Source organism: Corvus hawaiiensis, chromosome 3 (assembly GCF_020740725.1).
Source record: "Corvus hawaiiensis isolate bCorHaw1 chromosome 3, bCorHaw1.pri.cur, whole genome shotgun sequence".
Classification (NCBI taxonomy): domain Eukaryota; kingdom Metazoa; phylum Chordata; class Aves; order Passeriformes; family Corvidae; genus Corvus; species Corvus hawaiiensis.
This window is the reverse complement of record NC_063215.1, coordinates 39,874,368-39,889,010: the sequence shown is the minus strand read 5'-3', so window position 1 is coordinate 39,889,010 and position 14,643 is coordinate 39,874,368. Positions and strand designations below refer to the sequence as shown.

The 14,643-nt window shown below is 37.5% G+C and overlaps 1 protein-coding gene across 5 annotated transcripts in view; it reads left to right on the top strand.

Annotated features, from left to right (window-relative positions):
- EPHA7 (EPH receptor A7) overlaps nt 1–14,369 on the top strand; it is a 171,649-nt gene extending 157,280 nt beyond the window's left edge. For 3 of the 5 annotated variants that reach the window (XM_048296182.1, XM_048296185.1, XM_048296181.1), the window contains one exon: nt 13,331–14,369. In XM_048296182.1, the coding sequence (XP_048152139.1) occupies nt 13,331–13,526 (196 nt within the window). In that variant the 3' untranslated portion in view covers nt 13,527–14,369. Of the gene's footprint in view, nt 1–1,095 lie in introns of all 5 variants that reach the window. The other 2 variants (XM_048296184.1, XM_048296183.1) reach the window with 1 other exon arrangement.
- The last annotated feature ends 274 nt before the right edge of the window (nt 14,370–14,643 follow it).

Sequence of the window (14,643 nt, the reverse complement as noted above, 5' to 3'; positions counted from 1 at the left end):
TTTACCCTGAGTACAGACATTGTACTTGGGGTCAAACCAGCCGTTTTAGCAGCTGATGTTGTTGTATTAGAGCATCTCATGAAAGGGCAAACACCCTGCTACCTCTGCGTGGCATCATTTTTTTCCCTGCTTTTCAGACCAATTGAAATAACACAAAAGGACTAGAATATGAAGGAGAATGTGGCCCCTTTCAAAGTACGTATGTATAGGAAAATAACCACATTGCCTCCACCACCTAATTGGTACCTTTTTCCCAATGTGTTCTGGGAAGATGTGGAATTTTCTTCTAATTGGCTGGGGGCTGTCTGTGTCCTGCAAGACAGGACTTTGCATCAGGATAAGTCTGTAGAAGCAAAACGATTTTCTGAAGGCAAGCATGGCCTGTACCAGTACTGTCATCTTAAAACAGGTCTTCTTGGCACCCTGCAAACAACTTTCTTGTCCTGGTGGTTGCCAAACACATGTAATTCCTCTTAGAGAGCAGTGGGTTTCTAAACAAGTTTCTAACCCAATATTCTCAAGATTTCAACCCTATTCTTATCTGCCTGGTGTCACTAGGGCTCTCAGCCTATAGCTTGGGAACTGTCATCAGAGTCCACAAGCTTCTAGCACTAGCAGGGGTGGAGTTGAAACTGCTGCTCCCCATTCATTTGCATGATGGGTATGTGTCAATATGCAAAGGCTTTCACTAGGCATCTCTTTAGGAAACAGGCTACGATCCCCAAAATCTTGTATTTATATATAACTTTGTCCTGAAAGCCACCTGAAGTATTTTACAAGAGACGTGTCTTTGTCTTTGGGTGTCCTTAAAAGCCACAATAAAAGATTATCATAATGCAAAACATACTGACCTCCTTCTCAGATGTGGAGACCCACACAGTGTAATTACATGACACTTGTCATGTAATTGCACTCCTCGCTGAGAGGTTGAACAGTGTCTATTTGAACTTCCCAGTACTGAGCTGAGGTTACAGCATAGCTTCAATATCAGAAACCTGTAGTCCAAACCACTGCGTAGCTTTGACTCACAGTTGAATACCATACAATAGCAGTCTAAGTTGAAAAATTAACAATGTACGCATTTATCTTCCCCAGGGATGTGATGAGTTTAGGGATCACGTTGGTTGGCCATCAAAAGAAAATCATGAGCAGCATTCAGACTATGAGAGCACAAATGCTACATTTACACGGCACTGGCATCCAAGTGTGATAGACATTTCTCCCTTATGAGGGAGGTGACAGACTGAGAGAACAGCACTGGCCTTCAGTATATATGAAGTGCTGCTAGAAGACACTTGATTTCCTGGGTCCTTCCTGCAGTGAATAGAAGAGCTACAAGAAGCACCTACAGACTTGAACTCCTAAGTGCCACCAGAATTTATGAAAAGGGAATTAGGATCCACCAGTGGTGGCAAGGAAAACAGCAGTGACAATAAACAAAGTACTACCTGAATAAACATACAAACACCTTGAGCTCTCTAACCTCCTTTTTATCTAATAGACTTTTTAAATGTACATAAAAATTTAAAAAAGAATATATTTGTCAGATAAAATCATGATATTATTGTTGAATTCAACAAAATATTTTCCTTAAATCTGTGATTTCTGAATCTTTTTTTAATCATTTGTGTTTATTCTTCATAAAGACTTTCTTTTAGTATGATGTTTATATCTTTGGACCTTTTTAGTGCTAATTCAATGACACATTACTACACTGGGTACCTCTGAAGGATTATTTGAGTTCCTAGAGATTTAAGAAGCATGACCAAGCAATGTATATCTATCCGAACTTTGGTATCCTTTTGTGCCATTTCCTTTTGTTAAATCAGCACCGTATTGACATGGCTAGCTAATTGGCAGGGAGTCAGGAAAATGCAAGTTGCCAAGAGCTCTGATATTTTTTAAAGAATTTTTTAAGGTTATACATATGCTATCTTTTAAAAGAAAATAAAAGAGAAAAAAAAAAGTAAAGAAAAAGAAAAGCAATAATGACCCCTAAGTAGTTCTAGGCACTTTTAGCAAATTGTTTGCAAGATGATTTTAATGGACTAGAGTTAAACTGAGATATATTCTAAGATGTAGATCTGCAGCTGTAAACCTGCTGAGACAGAGCATTGAATGGACAAGTGATTGTAGGGGTGTCTCAGAACACAGGTGCAGTTCTCCAGTGTTACCTAAACCATTTAATCTGAGCACATCACATTTTTTTTCAGTACTCTGCATTAGCAAATCTAAGAGAAATAGCTGGTGTATATTTTCTATGAGTTTAAGCCGTATGCAGTCCAGCTGTCAGAATAAGGACAATAGCTTTTATATGAGAACTGTAGAGCATGAGACAAGGGGCAGTTCAAAATTTTCAATTTTTTTACAAGCTTTTGCTGCTCTGAACAAACATGCGTGTGCGTGGTCACATAGACACAGCAGTCATTCATCAGGAACAGAGATGCAAAGGTAGTTGCTCTATGGAATATCTTTTTACACCATTTACTTATATATAAATTTTGTTCGATTAAAATATTTAATTACCATAAGCAATAATGAACAGTGTCTTTACAGATATTGCAAGAATGTATATGAACCAGAGAGAAATGCTTTAAAAAAAAATCTGAAAATTGTGAACTACCCCAGCAACGAAATGCTGTACTTCCAAAGAGAATTGGGCTGCTTCTATTGATTTTGATAGAGAAAGATCCCAGGGATCAGTCATAAATTGGTCTGGTTTGATAATGTGGGCATCCACACAAAAAAAATAAAAACAAAAGAAAAACCTTGTAAATGTTCCTTTGTAAAACTTGTAAATTTTATTTATACTGTCTTGTTTTGTACACACATTTATGTGTAGTGAGCTCTGAATACATTGAAAATGCACTATATTTTTCTATTTTACTTGCAGAGCATCACAAACAAACATGTATATTCAGTGCTACATAACGTGTTTTCCCACATTTAGGACCAAAGATAGTTATCAAAAACTTAAATGCATCATTTTCCCCCCTCCTTTTTTCTCCCTTTTTTTAGATCACTGTACAGTGTTATATTTGTCATTTTATTTATTTGTTTCATTAGAAAAGTTTGGTTATACTAATTTTTTGTTCCCCCCCACCTTTGTTGAAGAAAATCTGTAAAAAGCTTTTAACTAGCATAATCCCGATACATATACACTTCCATTTGTAATCTTTGTAATAGACTGTAAATATATTTTTGGAACTATAATGCAATGTGCATAAGGGTTATTTTTCAGTGTCCATATATGATTGTTTATACAATTCACAGCACTTTACAGTCATGCTGAGAAGCCTAATTTATTGCCTGGATTTGGGCAGAGTAAGAAAAAAAGGTGACTATTCTTATTTCGTATTAGATTGTCATTCAGTAGAAACAGAGTTATTTTCACGTATGCAGCTCAAGATGTTTTTTTAACTATTAAAATTAATTTTCTAAAAATACTGTAGGAGTAAGACGCAGAGTAGACTGCATGCCCAATATTGAAATTAGTGCACGCAAGCACTCGGACAAGGCATTTCAAGTAACCATTAGAACACAATTAATAAATACACAATTAATAAACATCCATTTTGTGTTATAACAAATGCTAAGTGCCTCACTACTGGGGTGAGCGTCTGTGGGCAGCTGGGCAGGGTGCTTGTCAGTCTTGTTGCTGCTTTAGGCACCCAGCTAAGAATTTAGCAGTCTTAAGTTTAGACACCTGCTTCCTTATAAATCTTGGCTACTGTTTCCAAGGGCTTGGTCATCAAAGGTGCAATGCAGCAATGCTGGTATTGCTGAGAACCTACGAACCCTAAATGCAAAAGAATTGAGGCCAGGCTTCACCTTTAGGACTTGTTCAATATTCTGAAGCACAGAGGCCTCGAAGCATGTGTGGTGACTTGGGCTCACACATGTACAAGTGAGGGCCCTAATGATATTTCTTCCTTAATTTTCCTGGTTTGATTTAAGCCATCTTCTTTGAATAGTAAATATATTTTAGCATTCATCTATATACCTTGACTGCCTTAATGTTGCCACAGATTTTTACACATTTGAAAGTGGTAGAGTAGACCCAGAAAGCACAATCGCAATCAACCGCAATCAATCAGATAACTTATCTATATGTTAAGATCATTACTGCATTTAGAACACATGCATGTAAATTGATTTGTAACTGGTAGAGCAGCAACATATTGACATTGGTTGCAGTTCCCCAGGTTTCAAAAAACACAGTCCAGGGTAAGAAAAATAAAGTGCCAGAGAAAGTTGATGTTCATGGGAGGAACTGAAGAAAAAGTTGGGTCACAGGGAGAATGAAAGGCTAAATGATGAAAAAAAAATTCAGTTCTGGCTTCATTTCAAAGGATTTGGAAATTGTGCATTGCTAATGACAGATTGCCAGGCTGTCAGTGAGGCTGATCTTTCTTGACTTTATCCATCTACAAGCATCTAGAAGAGAGATGCCTAAAGAAAAGCAGGATGAATCTCCCTCTGGGAATGCTTATCTCCATTAGCTGTAGAGGGAAGCCAGATGATTAGCTTAAATTAGGCATCTAATATCTATATAGCTAAAGTTAGGTAAAGTGATTCCTACCCTATCTGTCCTTGGCTGCTACAGTTTTCCTTGTAAGCCGAGTGTCGTAGAAAGGCAGCTCCTCCACCACTGGTATATCCCAGAATGTATTTAAACTGGGCTTTATCACAGAAAGAAGTGATTTTTTTAATTACTATTATTATTATTATTCAGAGGCTTGTAACAGGTCATCTAAATGCTTTTTGTATGTGGATATAAATTCTTGAAAATTTCTGTGATTGTTCTGAGGAAGACCTGCCTAGTAAATTACAGTTATTTAATATTTTAAATAATCAGAAATATTTGCTGACATACTGCTTTAGTCCAGAGGTTATGTGATCAGATATGATAGTTGCTGTTTGCAAAACCATGTTTATCTAAAGCCTTGTCATGTAAAAATCTCCAGGAGGCAAAGATGCTTAAATGTATCTCAAATTGAATGTTGCCCTTAATATCTCAATAATTGAGCTCTGTCTGTATTATTTTCAGTTTAAAATGAGGTCTTTTATATTTGTTTAAGCTTGAATTATCTGGCATCCACTGAGGGAGTTTGAAAAATTGATTTTAAATTAAATTTGCTTTTCTCCACTAATAGTAATATACAATGAATAGTTTCCACTGTTTTGAATGTTACAAAAACTATTGCTTTAATGTGGGGGATGAAGGGGTTTATTTTTGTTTTGTTGTTGGTATTTTTTTACATTTATTGGTTAGTAGTTGAAATAAAAAAAATAATAATTTGTCCTTAACTTTCTAAGTAATTCATATGCAGCAATTTTGAGAATTATTTAAATTCCATGACTTTTGGGTTACTGCTGAGATGGTATTCGTGTCACTACAGCCATTGTGCCAGGAGATACAGAGACACCCTGCCACAGGAGCAGGTTCAGCTAACATTCTGTTGCCCAGTAACGGCATGAAGCAGTTCACTGCCTGTGTGAAAGGAGTGAAGGGCAACTTGGCCAAAAAATGGTCATTTCACCTTTTAAAAGTATATTTGTTACATGTTAGAGCTAAAACATCCTTAATTCATTGCCTCCCTTGCATGTGGTTAAAAACTGATGTGCTCATGATATGCATTTGGGCTTTGGTGAGTTTTGTTTGTTGGTTGGGTTGTTTCTCCTATTTGTTTTATTTTAAACAAGTGACATTTGAAGTTCTCGTGGAAGAGAACAGATTCCATACAGAATGACAAGCGCTGTTTTAGGAAAGTACAATACAAATTCTTGCCCAAGAGCCATTCTGGCAGCAGGTGCTGCCGGGGTATTCAGACAGTTGGTGCTATGATATTCTGAGCAGTTATCACAACAGGGTTTCTCCATCTTCAGGACATGTTAGGACTGTGCTTCTGATCAATTAACTCATATATGGAAACAGGCAAAATTTTTCCCCCCACTAATTTGTAATGGACCTGCATATGGTAGATTTGAGATTTGCAAGATTACTCAAAAGTCTTAGTCTAAAACAAATTTCTAGTAAAACATGAAATCCTGGGCTGTAGCCTATATTTTTTTCTCATATTCTCTTAAGGGATTCAAATATAGCCAAACAATTACTTTTAAACAGGTATCTTTATTGTTTGCATAATGCAGCCCTCTATTTACTTGGAAATAGGCGGTTCTACAATTAAAGTTCCTGCAAAAATTGATTGGGGAGGAATGGGAAAGCAGAGATGAAATAACAACAGTTTAGGGAAAAAAAAAAAAGAAAAAAAGAAAAACCTCATCCAACAAATGGCCTGTGAAACCCAAAGTATAACAGGGTTCCCCATTTTTGTAACATATTCCATATAGGGATTTGAAAAATATAAATGATTAAATCATAGGCACAAAATCTGCAGTATCCTGACAAAAGAGTAGTGGCAGAATGCAAGCTAATTTTATGAGAGTTTTTCCTCTGGATTTGGTTTTGTGGGACTTCTAAGTTACAATAATTGACACGTGCATTTAGAGCCAAATCTGTTGCGACAGGCTAAGGGATAAAATTAGCATGTCCATAAGATCCATGAAATTCTCAGAGTACTTTCAGGGTGGATAAGGGTTAGGCAGTTTGAAAGTGAAAGGAGTGATGTGTAGACCCTGTAGGTTACATCCAACAAGATTATGAAAGGTTAGAAATTATGGAGGAAAACCCTCACTTTTGTACGTGGTGAGAAGTCAGAAGATGGGAGGGAATGGAAAGAGAGCCGTGAAGTCATTCAGAATGTCTGAGATGTAGGGCTCCACAAGACATTGCTGACAGGGGAGTTAAGGAGTGTGAAGATTTTTTAAGTAAAGAGACACTGTTAATATAATATACTTAATAATGGAATGTGGAGTGGTTTCAGTACTCTGATTTTTCCTCAGGCCAGATTGGAATTTGTCAAAGAGACTAAATTGAGACAGATGGGAAAGCAACTGGTAATACACAACTCATTCAAGCAGACTTGAAATCGAGACATGAAAGGAGAATTTTACAATAAAAGCCTGAAAATATGACATGAACTATGATGATATTTACTCTCAGATGATTTTAGAGTAGTTCTCTTTAAGTCTTGTATAATGATAGCAGATTTTAGCACTTACACCATACAAATTGGGTGAAATTAATGTCTAATTAGAGTGACCAAAAAAGAACCACAAGTTAAAAAATAATTGATGTCTTGATAGACTATGAAAAAAGATGTGATACAGCCAGGCGAAACTTGTGTAGCCAGCCAAATGAATCTTGGACAAAACAAGACATAATGCCTGGTGCCAGAAGAGCTAAATCAGGAATAGAAAATCTATTCATTCATGGACCAAGGCTTCTGCATTTAATTGAACCAAATAACCAATAGTAGAACTGTGCTGCTAATAATAATTAATAACGAAAAATTACAACTTAGAGGTCATCTGATGAATCATAACATGGCTAACACTGAAAAACATGCACAGTGCTTTAAGCCATAGCTACGCCCAAAGACTTACATGTGCTACTGATATTAGAGTTCCATGACTCTGAGTATGTCAAGTCATTTATAAACTGGAGACATTACAGCCCCAAGTCCATAATTAAAGCCTTCCTCTTTTGTGCCAAAACAAAACAGAAGGAATGCTGAGAGTCTGTAGGATCTATCAAGTGCAATAGAAATTATCTTGTGATTATATTGCCCAGAGATGTAGTCTTCCTCACTGGAGATATTCAAGAACCATCTGGACACAGTCCTGTTCCATGTGCTTTAGGACAAACCTGCTTGAGCAATGAGGTTGGACCAGAAGACCCACTGTGGTCCCTTCCAAACTGACCCATTCTGCGATTCTGTGATTGTTGCCTTAGAATTATGAGGAAATACATGAATTTACATAAAGGAACAAACTTCCTGATCCAAAGATACTGTCTCATTGAGGAGAAAAATCATCCTTTATTTTTACTCGTACATTCAAATCTGACTTGCAGGAGGCTAGACAGATAGATAGAATGTATCCACATTGATCCCTCTCATTTCATGTCTGTAGGAACATTACTCAAGCAATTTATTGAATGTTATTCAACCTGTGTTACTATGCCAACTTCCACTGGCTTCCTGAAGGGCTGCATGTCCATTTTTAACATGTCTGCTGTAACACGTTTCAATTTCCTTTTCTCAGGGACAAACAGCCTATGCCAAGAATGCATATGTAGCTTAAGAGCAAGAAGGTGCAGGAATCTCAGATTTGTTCTCTCCACCATGTTGTTTTCAGACATAATCATGAATTAAATGTGTTATTGCCCTAATATTTCACATAGCAAATTGCATGAGAAATCTGATTTGCCTGGAAGAAACTTAGTAAAATCATTCTGATACCTCCTGAAGGCCACTCAAAAATGGCATTTTTTAACTGAAAGAGTTGCAGGCCGTTTCATTCCAGGTATCTCTCCTGGTTTGTTTACTGGAGTAGCCCATAAGTCATCCCTTGTATTAGTCTATACAAAATAGCAGTGTCTCCTTCACCAGTAGACAATATTTGTACCCTCATGGGCTGCTGGAAAAAAAAAACAGGGTTAGATTCAAATCCAGGCCAATATGCCTACCTGAAGAAACTGGGCCAGCAAGGCACTGAGAGGTATTCCTAATGAGGATTCTCCTTTAATATTACTGGGCCTCAGTGCTGTGAAGAAATTATTGTTTGCTGTTGTGGAGAGAAAGGTTGCACTTTACTACATAGCTTCCCTACTTCAGTTCATCCACTGCCAATAGCAGGAGTGGGGGCACGGAAGGAAAAAAAAATAGCTTTTAGGCATTTCTTTGTAGTGCTCTTTTCAAGAGAAATAGTTGTCTCAATGCCTACATTACCTAAATTTGTGCAAGAGGCAAATCCTGTTTTATGATTTCTACTTGCTGGCAAAAGCATCCTAATTAGGCTGTGTGCTCTGTGTTGCAAATCTCAGCCACAAACTGCCTCCTATCCCACGAAACTGCTTTACTAACAGCAAGGTGACTTCCAGATAGTACCTTTCTTGCAGTAGTTACTTGAGTATCCCAACACCAAGTTCCCTCTGCAGTTGTCCACATTTGTTTACTTGTGCAGAGCTGCTTTTGAGGGATATTTTCTCAGCCATGAGGTAGGAAATTATTTGCAGCACCATGCTCTTCTTCAATTTCTCCCCAGCTGGCATCAGTTATTAATACTTTCCTAGCAGCATCCATGCTTCGCTGCAGGGTAAGTAGAAGATGATTGTGAGGAAGGAACATTTACTACCCCAGAAACAACTAAAGCAATGTCTATCTACAACCAACAAACTATGAGTCAGGGAGACCATTCTTGAGTGCAGAAGTCATTAGTGTTGATTAAAACAAATCAAAATAAACAAGAAAAAGAAGTGTGTTTACAGTGGGGGGAGTTGTTGAATATAAAAGAGTGGAATGTCAGGCTTCTGTGGACTGCCCAATTAACACCAGTGATACAAGCTAATGGAGTGTATTTAAAATAATGTCAAAATCTTTCTGTTGGCAATCTAAAGGGGAGATGAACAGCAGAAAAAAACCCCAAAACACCTGGTGAAGGGATTTTTTCAGGGAAGCAGGAGAAAAGAGTTACCTTTTGTGATTTTATATTCCTTGTAATGAATGGGGTACAAAGTCTCTTCCCATCCATTTGTACTGTTATAAACATATTTCTTATATGGATTTTATGATATTAATATAGCTGGATTATTGAAAATCATACGAGAACTAATGCTTGACCTGTGTCATCTGCTTTTGAATTATTTGCTGAAAAAGCAAGAAGATATACCATAGAAATATACCTGCTGTCAGTATAGCAAAGTATCTTAATAATTATTGAAAAAGGTAAAAAAATCTGTATAAAGTAAACCTTTAAAGTAGCTAATACCATTTTTACACTTGTATATTTGTAATTGGATTGTGCAAAGCTGAATTTATCTTCTTTTTTTTAACATCAGATGCTGTCCAGTTATTTAAATTTAAGATTAAAAAAATCTATATTTCATAATGCTTTAGGAAGTGGTTGCATGATATTTAAGGCTGAATTTTCACATCTAAGTTAAGAGACCTTCACTTTGGCTACCACAGAAACAGAAGCCAGATATCTTAACAAAGACTTATATATGTGCAAATGTGTCATTGAACCATTGCAGCATACTTTTGCAAAACAGTATATTATATTTGGCAGGGCTTAGACCATAACTTCTATTGTGTTGTTGCTATTGTTTTTAATTTAAAGCCTTTTGGTGATGGAAGTCCTTGTTAGCTAAGGTCAGTGAGCATTAGTAAGCAGATGAATATGATGTGAATTGGTAGAAGCTGTTTGCTGCAAGTAGGGAGATATCTCACAGAGGTGACATCCAGCTGTTACTGAGCTCACTGTCTCTCCTTGTTTAGCATAAATGCCAGAACAAGACAACAGACTGTCTCCCCTCATGCTTACTGATAGCTGAATCATGGCTATCCATAGTTCAGGATGCTGATGGACATATAATACTTGTCTGGCATCCTTATGGATAAGGCTCACCTTATTTTTCTGTGATTTGATGAATGGCCTACTTTTCTGGAACTTGTGGGAACGTTACATATCTCTTGGGTGAGAAAGGCATAGAAAGACTGACTCTACAGCATTGGGCTGTGGGAAGCTGTTACAAAAAGGCCAACATGATATTTTCAACCTCTGTGTGGGAAAGGAGAGACTCATATATTGGTATTCATATGTTGCCAAACACTTTGAGCTGCAGCTGCTTGCCTGGGAAAAGGTTGGGTAGGGTAAGCCTAGTCCAAAATTACCTCTGAAATTACTTCCTGCAGTGTACAATCCCTTCCCTTCCTGATGCACCTTTCCGCTTCAGAAATCCCCTCCTTATTCTGAAAATCTTGTTTATGATATTTCTGTGGGAATGAAGAGACTGTTGTTCTGAGCAAAATGGAGATTTTTCTTGGAAGACATTGAGTGGCCTTTCTCTTCCCAGAAAACCTAATATCTTGGTCTGCCAGCACCACACTTTGCCATATCATTCTAACACTGCTCAACTCTTAGATAAAGTGCATGTGATCTCTTTGATCCTTCTTTACATATATCTCCTGTTGAAAGGATGAATTTAGGCATCTAATTTCAGAGAAGGTTAGGGGCTGTGAATCCCTAACACATCCTGATTTACTGTTGGAATACATGATGCCTTACCCAGGACTCTTGGAGAGCTAGCTCTCATGGGGTTTCCTTTATCTGGAAGTTACAGTGTGGGTAGTAACTTTTGCATGTTTTCTCCCATTATTGACTTCGGATATGGCCTTGGCGTGTATCAGAGATTGGATGAATGAGTACTAAATCCAACCATACAGATACAGCAGCCAAGAACTGAAACCCTATCCTCACTTCAGAGGGTTTATCCACTGTCTTTGACTGGCATTCAGTTTCTCCAAACCATTTTAGGTTTCTATCTCTTTCCAGGGAGATAGACTGTCTAAATCTGGAATGATATCGGACAGCACGGCAGCTAGAAATGAACCATTATGGTAATGAGTAACTGGGTCATAGAGATGAAAGGAAATTATCTCATTGATTTGCCATGTGTTGCACAGGGATCCTCATCTCCCATTTGTTGATGTTTCATGCTTGTTAGCTTGCACCTGGGCTCTGCTCTGGTGAAACTAGTACTTGGGCTGTGAGAGCTAGTGGCAGCCCAGAGTAACGGTGTGCCACAGTCCAGGGCAGCCCTGTACACCATCTCATGAATCTCTTGATCTGGAGACCTCCATCCTGGTGCTAACCAAAAAAATATGAGGAGAGAGAGTCAATACAAATATAACTTAAGGTTTTAAATACCTATGCATCAAAGTGCCATTTGTGACTACCATTTACCTTTAGCTTTGAATAAATTCACATGTCAATCATTTTTACTAATTCAAAGGCTTACTTGTCTTCAAAATACTAAAAGGACCTATCAGAGTAAAAAAGTTCTTCCTTTTCGAAAGGATTTCTCCTCAGAGTTCCTTTTTGCTGAATTCTTTTCTCACGCATTCCATGCATTACTAGGGCTTCAAAGGGCAGGTGCAAAAAAACCTAATAGAAATGAGATTTAGCTTAGTTAATGCCTTTCCTTCATTTAAAATTAGTCCCTAGGACACTTTACTGGAGACAGGAGAAAACTTTCTCCATCAGATTGCTTCCTCTTTTTGTTTGTTAAGCCTCAGATATTATGGCTATTAATAATATCAGAACCTCTTCTCAGTTTACCATAAAACATCTGCTCCCATTTTGTCCACTTTGGTGACAGAGATGTATGGCATGCAACGATGTATTAATAACGCTCTTCTCTTGAATGAGTATCTTGCCTTTGATTCACACTGGTAAATAATCTAATCCATGTGCTGGAATGACAGATACTACTTTGGAATCAGCTATAAGAATATTGGTTGGTATAGCAGGGGGACATTCCTCTGCTCATTTATTTTTCTTTAGTATTAGTGTTACATTGGCTTGTCTCAATGTCTATAATAAATACCTTTTCTCTCAGGAATTTTCAAATAATTTAGTTAAGAGATTTCTAGACATATGTAAAATAATTTCCGTTCATTCCTGGCCTACATCAATTAGAGCTAAAGCTATATTGTTTAGAGATTTCATATGACTAGTCGGTCACTAAATGTACAGTAAAACCCACATCTTATTCTTACCTTTTATTTTTTAAACTCTGGGTTTGTTTTGTTGGGGCTTTTTTAGCAGCACAAGTAATACAAACATTGTCTTCAGGTGCCTAATATCATATAATGACTGAGATGAATCAGTTAAAATGTTTTATAAGATTTTTCAACCATACTAAGAGCTTCTGATAATATCAGGTTAAGGGAGCGTCTACTTTCATTAGCTTACATGCTAGAATCTACCTACCTTGTGTATGCTTTTTTAATTAAGCAGAGTTAAATTGAACACACCCATTCCACCGTTGTCCTGCTTCTCTGTTTTAAACAGTTATCTACATCTTCTCCCAGTACTTAATTTTATACTCTAATCCCCATCTGAAAAACTGCACCTCATTCATTTATTTCCTTTGTTTCCAATACTGAAATTGTCAAGTATAACCCTGTGGCTCATTGAGATCCGACGTGAAACACAACTACATTTCCTTCATGTTAGAGGTGTTTGCTTGGGAATTTTTGAGTTTATTGATGTTTACCTAGCCAGTCAATGGGAATTTTTTTCAAATAGTGGTGTATACATGGCAATGAAAATGATAGTGTAATTTACCTCTATTACTTCCTGATATCAGGATTCTGCTGCACTGCAAATTTCATATCTGTTGTTATTATTTGTTTGACAGAATCAAAAACATGCCAGGTGCTTTGCAAAACAGAGAACAAGAAAAATCCCTTTCCAGAAGAGATGACAGCCTGAATAGAAATGGCATAATGGCAGGAGACAAAGGAAGCAGAAAGGGGAAGCAGAACAAGAGTTATAACCATAAGATCATGAGATTGGTTTGGAGGCACAGTGAACGCTATGAGGCATTTTTTTAAAGCGCATAAGGACTGTAGTTGGGATTAGAGAATGGAAATGTAGAAAAGAAGCATGGAAAGGAATGGAGAAGAAGGGAGGAACAGACTGGCAACAGGAGGAAGAGTAAACAGAGGTGTGTGGGAGAGGCCAGAACACACATCTGACAAACTGAGGATTATGACTAATGACAAGAATGAAAGACCACATCTGAAGAGCATGATGATTTCAGGAGGATGGCGAAGCAGGACATGGCGATGCTGCTAGGGAGAGAAGAGCCAGCAAAGCTGCCCTGGAAGCCTGCCCTGGAAGCTCCTCACGCTAACATAACCCTGCTTCCCCATCTTCTTTCTAGCTCCCCTCTTATACATAAAATATGTATATAGAAGAGCAAAGGAGAAGGAGAAGCAGCTAAATAAACTTTTCCAAAGATCCTGCTGGGGAAGAAGTTTAAGCTGGGATGATACAGATTTACTCCTATTGATACCGCTGGTGGTAGCAAGAGGCAGAGAGCATTTTGTTAGTCATACTCCTGCAGATGAATCTATGTGAGTCTTTGCCTCTGCCTACAAATAGGCCTTGTTGAGAAATACTCAGCAAAATTATAATACTCCAGCCAATCTGGGACATCTTAAAATGTCCTTTCATTCTAAAACAGAAAGAAGCAGAAATTATACCACTCACAGTGAAATGGAAACAGGGAAGACGAATATTTTAACAGGGTTTTTTTTAATGCTGAAAATAACCATTTCAGTATTACAGAAGAATGCAAGGGGCATTTTGCTCATCGTAAAAAAAATTACATTTTATAACTTTTCATTAAAATTTCTGATAAAATTGGGAATTATTTTAATTATGTAGGACTGGTTTTTCTGTTTGGTTTTTTTTTTTTTAGAAAATTGGTGTTTTTAGAAGGAAACAGGAAAATTGCCATGTTCCATCTGTCAGACATTTTAAAATAACCCTGATTTCCAAGGTAAGAATTCTTCAGGAGTAAGAAAGCTGCAAAGTGGCCACTCTAATCTCTTCCTCACTTCCTTCTCCTCTGCTTCTGTGATCAGACGTGTCCAATGATTAGTCTGCAAAGAGCAAAGCCAGTTTCTATGTCTCCCTGAGAAAAGGCATTTTGCCAACTACTTT